The sequence below is a fragment of the Mus caroli genome, unplaced genomic scaffold (assembly GCF_978045245.1).
Source record: "Mus caroli unplaced genomic scaffold, Mus_caroli_1 scaffold_1, whole genome shotgun sequence".
Classification (NCBI taxonomy): domain Eukaryota; kingdom Metazoa; phylum Chordata; class Mammalia; order Rodentia; family Muridae; genus Mus; species Mus caroli.
Genome location: NW_028227256.1, coordinates 163,522,147 through 163,530,820, shown reverse-complemented (window position 1 = coordinate 163,530,820; position 8,674 = coordinate 163,522,147). Strand labels below are relative to the sequence as shown.

Sequence of the window (8,674 nt, the reverse complement as noted above, 5' to 3'; positions counted from 1 at the left end):
TCCAGCCCCCCCTTTTTTTAGACATGTCTTTACATTTGTAACCATGAAATAAAACTACTTATGTTTAACATGTGTGAAACCCTCTGAAACAAGTGATAGTCCTCTGTATCTCACAGCTAGTGGTATCCAGAATGAAAGACTGACCAGGAAAGAGTTCACTGCCAGGCCTCGGGCAAGGCAGGAGTCCAGGCTGTTCCAGAAGCCGCCAGTGTCACCTTGACTCTCGAGCACCCCTCCCCAGGAACTCTGATTCTGTGACCACATCTGTTCAGTTTCTCTCAATGCTTGCTTTCTCCGTAGGTACATTGCAGCTCGCTGCCAGCCCTTCCCTTTGCCTAAGAGAATATTCGTAACAGAACTGGGTCAGATTTTTATTTTCCGGCCATATCTACTTAGCTGATCTTGAGGCCTAGAACAGGCCTGGATGTTAGGTGCATTCTGCCTAAAGACCCCAACCTCAGGCTTAAACATGAGTGAACTGCCCCTGCCAGAAATGTTTACATAGAAGGCCTTTCTATTTATGCTGGTAATATTGGTGTTGGGATCGCTAATTTTCAAGGCCTTTTAATAAACAGCCTTGGATTTCTGTTTATAAAGCCAATGTACAAATTTTATTCTTTTGTCTATCATTAATTGGGCTTGATGAACTGGGAACTCTTAAGTAGAGATGCTCTACTTAGAGAAGGCACTACTAAGGTAAAGGTCACCTTTGGTGAAGGAAGCTGACCTAATACTGCTGTCCACTCCCCACCCCTGTGTGAGGGCCATGGCAGCTGCCAGGCACACCTAAATGCTCTGCTCGGTATTACTGCCAAGTTCCCCTGCGCTCAAAGTGAAGTTCGCCTCAGGACGCCTTTCCACCATCTTCTTCCGGTTCAGTCATAAGACCAGGCCAGGTCCCTATTCTTTTACTGGACATTTCCCTGTGTGGTAGCCCAAAGCCAGCCTCATGCCAGCGTCCTACAACAGGCACTACCTCATGCATTAAAGAGAACCTTCAGGACAGCTTCATGCACTGGTACCCCTGCCCCCTGCGCCCTGCACGTTCCTAACTGAATCTAACATCACTTTCTGCAGAGGCTGCCTTCTGTGTTCCTGTCTGCATTGCTACCCCAGGCTTCACCACTCAAATAAGGCTTCAAAGATTACTTTTAGCAAAGCGTTTATTATGCAAAATAGCAAGCTGGTATAAATTAAAAACCCAGGAGATCAGAGGGCTCCCCATCCATGGGTACAGGCACTTTAATGACACAATGACCTTGCCATCCACTGACTGACTGTCATTGAGAACACTGCAGACCTGGGTGGGCTGGGTCTTCCTGCCACCCAACAGGGATGAACCGAGTTCCTGGAAGAAGGCAGGACTTGCTCCCTTTTCTCTTGCTCCCTTGTCATTGGCGGTAATGGCCCATTCTATTTTCTGTGTCAGTTTGTACACAAATTATTTGCACTCTTAAAAGCATGGTCTTCATGAAGGTAAGACATCTTACCATTCCTGGAGTGCCTGGCACAAAGGTTGGGAGATGTGGAAAGTTCTCTTGGTGGAAAGAGGCCCCTTGTTACTGTTCCCCTGTGGCTAGGAACCTACCTTGTGTGTTGCTTCCCTTCTTTGAGCCACCTCTGGCTGGCATTTGCCTGGACTCCCTTGTACCTGCCTCTCTGCCTTTCACAATGTGGCCTAATTACATGTTACCTCGAGACTGCAAAGTATGACAACAGAAGCCAAATTTACAGCAGGAGCGAAGCGAGTCAATACCCATAGAACAATACACACAATACCCGGGGCTTCTCTGGGGACTTTACAAAGCAAACTGAACTCAGCTAGCTGCAGGAGGGAGTGTGTTAGTGCCCCACCCTCCACCCCCAACTCCTAGCTAGGGCTGGGCTCAGCAAGGAGAGGAGCCTGCCAGAAGACCCAAGAGCAGGGCTGGGATGGAAGAGCAAGGGTGGCTCTCCCTTTAGAGTGTCCAGGGGTGACATTCTGTGTTCAGTGCTTTGGAACTGAAGAAGACAAACGTGGCAAGTGAGAGAACCATCCTCTTCATGAAACGGTGGCTGTGAAATGAATAAACTGAGGGGTGCTTTGTCCTCTGTCCTTCACAAGTGACATCAGCAGGTGAAGCCCGTGAAGGAGAAATGCCCTGGCTGTTAGCGAGGGGCCAGGGTCTGCATATGCAGGGCATCATAGGTGTCCTTGGTGGCAGTGCTGAGACCCTGGTGAAAGCAAGTGACAGAAGGGTGAACAGGAGTTCACAGGTACAAGCTTACTCTCTGTAGCTCATCCACCGTCCCTTCAGGAGCCCAAGAGGATCCCTTCACGTCCCAGGTGGGAATCTTGCCTGAGAATGCTGACAGAAAGATGCATTCTTTGTCCTGCTACAAATGACTGAAGCAAGTCTTTCCCAGCTTGATTCTCTACTTTCTCAACTCAGACACTGTGCCCTGCAGCACACAGGGCCCATCAGATTCCCATCTGACCAAAGAGGAAGGTGGCTTCCCCATGTCACACACTGAGCTGGGACCCCGGGGGTGCCAGAGAATCTGCTACCTGGACCCACAGAGAGTCTAGACTAGTCACAGGGAAAGTGGTCCCTCTTTAACTCAGTCCTTTTCCGGGAGTTTCCAGGCCCTGGCCACTGTGGTATGTATATTCAGGCAAAGCTGACCCCAGTCTGGCTGGAGAGCCTCTTCCTCCCTATCCCAGGAACAAGAAAGGCGGCCCCCTGCGGCTGCCAATAAAGCAGCATTGAATGTTACTAAACTCAGGCAAACCCAGCAACAAGAAAGATGAAGCCACTAGGGAGCCCTTTTTAGGAAAGTAGGGTCTCTGCACGTCTTTTGCATAAATTACATAAACCAGGCACCTGATTACAAGGTTTTCCTTTTGACGTCTTTTTTTTCTTCAGTCTTTCTGCCCACTTTTTGTTTGTTTGTTTGTTTTTTGAGACAGGGTTTCTTTGTGTAGCCCTGGCTGTCCTGGAACTCACTCTGTAGACCAGGCTGGCCCCAGAAATACGCCTGTCTCTGCCTCCCAAGTGCTGGGATTAAAGGCGTGCGCCACCACTGCCCAGCCTTTCTGCCCACTCTTAGTCTTGGGATTGGGGAGGGGGGAGCAGAACTAAACCCAGGAGGCAAAGGAAACAGTCAGCTGTAGAGAATCCTTTATCTGTCTCTTGCCTGCACCTCTTGGGGCTCCCTTCCCACCTCTGTAGATAGCTGCTATTGTCTGCTATATACAAATGATGTGTCGCTTCCACAGCTGAATCTCAGCCAAGCCGGAGAGCCATAGTGGCCGTGGAGTGACCTCCAGCCCACTTGTGTGCCCTGGGCTTGCGTGTCCTCTCTGTTGACAAAGGCCTGTGCCACCACCAACAGACTACAGTAGCTTCAGCTCTACCCCTTTTGTGCCGCCCAGGGTGGGCGCCGGCCACTCTCACCTGGTAAAGGCCATCGTGCCCCTTGCCTCTCCGCCTCTGAAAGGAGATTAGAGAGGAAGAGAGTCAGTAGTAGCACCCTTGCTCAAATGCCCCTCCTCAAGGGATCAGAAGGGATGGCTTCCTAACCAGCAACCAACCCCTCTCCCTGGTAGAGCACTGCCCAGGGCCCCCTACTCAGAACTCAATGCTCTAGCCTAGATATTTTCAAATTCTTACAAAATCATCAATAAAGAAGGGGCCATACACTTTCATTCCCCCCAGGAACCCCATGTCAGCATGCAGTAAGCACACAACAGTACTATATAAACAGCAATGCTAATTGAAAAGGTTCAATCCGCTTCCAGCAGGGCTTAGCACAGGCTCTAGGTTTGCCTTTGAGACCTGACACCTCAGTCCATCCTTAGTCCCATGTACTGTCCGGCGGTACCTATGCTCATGGCTGCCGTCATGTGGGCTTTTCTTAGATGAAGGAGGAATGGATGGGAAAGGAAGACTTTGGCTGGTGTATCTGAAAGGCCAGAAGGAACCTGCCTGCCTAGGGCTTCAAGGAAGAGCAGCGCTCACCTCGCCTTTCGTGCCAATCTCACTGTAGGCTTCTGCCATCTTGTCTTTCTGCAGTGCCTACAGGAAGAGAAGAGGTGACACAGTCTCTTCTTAACCAACACAGAGAGAGCATTCCCTCAGAAGCCTCCGGATGCCCAGGCTGCCAGGCTCCAGTTACCAGGGCTCCAAGCCTTAGGCATACAAACATTGCTGCCCACAACCCTGACTTTGAAATCTTCCCTGATCTACCGGTTCTATACATTGAGCGATTCACATTAGATGCAGAAAAATGGGATTTAGAACTGTAAATCAAGACAGGGAGATTGGACAATATAAGGGCTCAGGGGGGAGCAAAGAGTCATTTATTTGAACAAGCCATCTCTTCATAGCTGATACCACAGGCTGTGGATCAGCCAATCGCAGTGGTATACCAACAGCGGCAAGGAGCACCTTGGTGGTCTGAAACTAGTTTCACACCACTGTGGTGGGGGTGAACTTTACAATGAGAGAAAGTGTTCAGAATACTCCAGCCCTCGGGATGAGCGTCCTCTCAAGACAAGCCAGCTCCACACTCCTACCCTGCGTAGCCTGCAGCTTCTGCCCAGTTCCTCAAGCACAAGCTCAGGGCCCACAGAACAGCAAGAAAAAGACAGAGGAAATGAGGTGCTGTGACCCTGCCCAGAATAAGAGGACGTTCTAAAGCTACCAGCAGGTGGCACATGGCCATCCAGGGAAGGCATGGACTAGCCTGGACAGAAAGCACCTCTGCCAGCCCTCTTCCATCTGTCTAGGGTGAATGGTGAACTCTCCCATACTTACATTGTACACGCCTTCCTGGGGGTTCCTCCTCCTCTGCTGGGGAATAGAAAGGTGCAGAGATGAACTTGAGAGAATCCAGGCTGGCAAGTGTAATGGCCTCATGCTACCTGGCCCACTACCCCCGCCCTATGGCTCAGCTATCAATCTCCACATTGCCCAAGCCTTGCTCAGGTCGCCCTTGGTCCGCCCCACCCATCTCTGGGCAGGGACTCTACAACGCATACCTACACACACACTTCACACTCCCACCTAGACATGCCTTAGTCTGCTGGTGATCTCTCAGCCCCCTTGCTCTCTCACACCCTCACACGCACCATAAACTGAGACATGGGCTGGGTCACCTCATTCAGAGGTAGTCAGTCAGTGCTCCTCAGTGTTTCTGTGGCCACTCTTTGCCCTTCCCCATACCCTCCAGGTCCCGTGGAGAAGAGCTGAGGCTGGAGACTGAAATAGGAGTGAGGAATTTTATTTCTTGCCATGCCCTCTAGCAACGCCTAGGACTCAGAGGTCAGGGCCGAGTGGGCATGTCTGACCAGAAGCATTGAGGACACTGGGTAGCTTTGAGTAGCACTGACCTTACACTGGGATTTTGTCCTGAGTCTTGCTATTAAGAGGCCTCTCATGCATCAGAGGAGTCTCCCAGCCCTTCCCCTCCCTACAGGGCACAGGCCCCTGGAGCCTGATGTGGCCATGTTCTAGAGGGGTATTCAGAATCCAGAATGCCTTCTCCACAGGCTTAGCCCTTCCTGTGTGTATCGTGACATGGTGCTGGCTAAGGCGCAGTAGAGGGGAGATGGACTTGAAGGCAAGGATGGTCTGAGTACTGAGATTCCTTCTGACGCAGAATGGAACCAAGAAGAAAGGGAAGGCACAACAGCAAGTGTCTGTCATTCTCTTGTCCCAGGCCAGAGTCGAATGCCCACCTGCTGCTATAGCCTCGAAGCCCACACACTCCGAAGCGGAGGAGCGCCCTACCTGTTTGCCTCCCATCTCTGGATCCCGAGCCCGCTTCTTCTCCAAGACGTCATATTCCTCTCTTCGCCCTAGATTGAGTTCCTAGAACAGGAAACAGGACCTTGAGGAGAATGGGGTCACATCGACTGAAACTGGAGTTGGTTTCCCACCCGGTGGCTCAAAAAGAAACAAAGCAGCATAGGGGAAGTGAGGTATGTGGGTGGGGAAGGCACTGGCCTCGGCCTAAAGATCTGAGTTCAATCTCCAAGGCCCACATGGTAAAAGGAGAGAAGTCCTCTGACCTTTATGTGTGCACCACGGTACACACACACACACACACACACACACACACACAAACAAAGCACAATAAAAAGCAAATGTAATTTTTACATTTTATTTGTGTTATGTGTATGTGTGTGTGCCTGATGTATGCCTGTGCACCACATGCCTGCAGAAGAGGCGTCAGATCCCCTGGGCGTGAGTTACAGATGTTTGTGAGCCAGTAGGTGCAAGGCTGCATCCTCTGCAAGAACACCAAGCACCCTTCACTGTCTCTCCAGTTCCAGTGAATGTCTTTTTTTTTTTTTTTTTTTTTTTTAAAGCATGGATCAAGGCAAGAAAGGTGGTGGGAACTGCTTCATCTTCAAGCTAGTGCCTCAGAAAACACCTGCTACCTTGCTGGCACATGGTGGGAACCCCCAAGTCACCATGTGCTGATCTGTCTAATAGAGTTAATAATACACTTTCATTAGCATGCAAAATGGAGGCACCTAGAGGGGAATCTCACAGACCAGAGCCCCACTGCGTTTCTGTGGGACCCTTCCCTCTGTGCTGTGGCCTCTTGCCTTTGCAAAATTGCTTGTGACTGAAAGTTCTCCTGAGACAGGGCCATGCCATGCATCTCATCCTTAAAGCTCCTCGTCCTCATAGCAGCACTGAGGGGCAAGCAGGATTCCGCTCCAGTCAGGATTAGAAACCCGAGGCTCAAAGACTTGCCACCCAGCCACCAGGCCAATAGCTTTGGACCAGACCTACAGCTGAACCTGGCCTTGAAGTTTCCCTAAGTCCTAGGACAAGGCTTTCCAGGCAGGTCTGCAGAAGGGAGGACTTACATTGTAGAGCTGGTTGGGGTCCTGCAGGTTGGCAGCAGTCTCTGGACTCCTGCTGAACTGCAACAGAGCAGAGAAAAATCTCAGCACCATCTCCAAGGGGCCATCGGACTGGCTATAGTGCAAAGCTGCGTGTCAGCCCCTCCATGCTTGATGATAACAAACTCCCTTGTTGGCTCCCTGTGACTAGCCCAAAGTGTAGCCACTTCTTTCTGAACTCAGTTGTCCTTTCTCCTGCCTGCGACCTGACTAAAGTGCTTACAACTTTAGTCTTCAGAGAAGTTAATCATCCAAGCAAAGGCCTTGCCCCTCCCCCACCTCACACACACCCTGTGTGCAGAGGTTCCAGGCTCTCCGCCTCTGCCTGCTGGGATCCAGGAAACCCCTCCTGTTTCCCTTCCTCCAGGAACCCCGAGGACCCTCAGGGTAGACAGTGGCTACAAAAAGCTTCCTACTAAGTTGGTACATGGGCACCATGACTCACCCAGCTGTTTCCTGAGTGGGAAGCACCTTGCTTGCTTACTGTCCTGACTGTGTGTCCTGAGTCGATATAACCACACCTGTTACCTAAGCTGAGGGGAACTGCAGGATTTTCCAGAGTTGGTGCTAAGTGTAGTTTCCAAATTTAAAAAATCATAAAGTAAGACTTCCTCAAATGAAATCTTATGCCAGAAAGGAAATGGGTTCTATTGCCCTGGGAAGATGAGATTTCTACCTCCCCAGATGTGTCCTTTCCACAAAACCCACTGCTTCAGGCACCAGGTGATGCCTGATGCTCTGTCCACCATTCTTATTTCCAGAATGGGAAAATCAAGACTTGGAGAGAAAAGCTGTTATGGACTCCATTAGCAGCTCAAACGCAGGCCCTAAGAAGAGGCTGTCTGTCTTTCACTTTCTTGTCCTAAACTGTTCAGTATAAGCCATCTGTTTCCCAGCAGAAGCCACATCCAGGCACTGGTACTGATCTTCAATAATACACATAGCACTTGGATCATTGACCTGCTCTGTCTGCCACAGATGGATACCCCGCCTTCTCTGCTAACCGGCTGTGCACGCTTGGTTGTATCCTGCCTTGCCCATGGACACCAAGCAGAGAACAGGCCTGAGACTCTCCAATGCCAAATACCCTCACATCCTCCCAGTGGAGGAACCCATATCCTCCCTCAAGAGCCCAGGGGAACCCACTTTTGCTCTCAGGTACAGGGCTGTGACGATGACTCCATAGAGGAAGAGGATTCCATCTAGCAGGTAGCAGAGTTTGGGATCCAGCAGACCAAAGCTCTGTGCCTCTGTGCCAAGAGAGAAAACTGGTTAGGCATGCTGGATCTGGCAAGAACACATCCCACCTACCCCAGGTCAATTCTGTGACAGATTGTAATCATGACATGGGCACTAGGTCCAGTCCTCAGACTTCACACAGACCACAACCTACCTCTCTCACTCAGTCTGAAGAAACCCAGCCTGCAATGGCCAATGTAACCACATGTACCAGATGTAACGAGTGCACCAATGCATACAATGTAACCACAGGTACCAGATGTAACAGTGCACCAATGCATACAATGTAACCACAGGTACCAGATGTAACGAGTGCACCAATGCATACAATGTAACCACATGTACCAGATGTAACAGTGCACCAATGCATACAATGTAACCACAGGTACCAGATGTAACGAGTGCACCAATGCATACAATGTAACCACATGTACCAGATGTAACGAGTGCACCAATGCATACAATGTAACCACAGGTACCAGATGTAACAGTGCACCAATGCATACAATGTAACCACAGGTACCAGATGTAACA

The 8,674-nt window shown here is 50.4% G+C and overlaps 2 protein-coding genes across 3 annotated transcripts in view; one reads left to right on the top strand and one right to left on the bottom strand.

Moving 5' to 3' along the window:
- Positions 1 to 5,736, top strand: part of Pou2f1 (POU class 2 homeobox 1) — a 147,148-nt gene extending 141,412 nt beyond the window's left edge. The window contains exon 18 of the transcript XR_015048365.1: positions 5,704 to 5,736. The gene's annotated coding sequence lies outside the window, so the exon portion shown is untranslated. The remainder of the gene's footprint in view (positions 1 to 5,703) is intronic.
- Positions 1,177 to 8,674, bottom strand: part of Cd247 (CD247 molecule) — a 70,612-nt gene continuing 63,114 nt past the window's right edge. Inside the window, exons 2-8 of one of the 2 annotated variants that reach the window (XM_021167811.2) lie at positions 8,048 to 8,151; positions 6,866 to 6,922; positions 5,775 to 5,855; positions 4,800 to 4,835; positions 4,002 to 4,058; positions 3,438 to 3,473; positions 1,177 to 2,214 (exon numbers count right to left, since the gene is read on the bottom strand). In XM_021167811.2, the coding sequence (XP_021023470.1) occupies positions 2,149 to 2,214; positions 3,438 to 3,473; positions 4,002 to 4,058; positions 4,800 to 4,835; positions 5,775 to 5,855; positions 6,866 to 6,922; positions 8,048 to 8,151 (437 nt within the window). In that variant the 3' untranslated portion in view covers positions 1,177 to 2,148. The remainder of the gene's footprint in view (positions 2,215 to 3,437; positions 3,474 to 4,001; positions 4,059 to 4,799; positions 4,836 to 5,774; positions 5,856 to 6,865; positions 6,923 to 8,047; positions 8,152 to 8,674) is intronic. The other variant, XM_029480108.2, reaches the window with a different exon arrangement.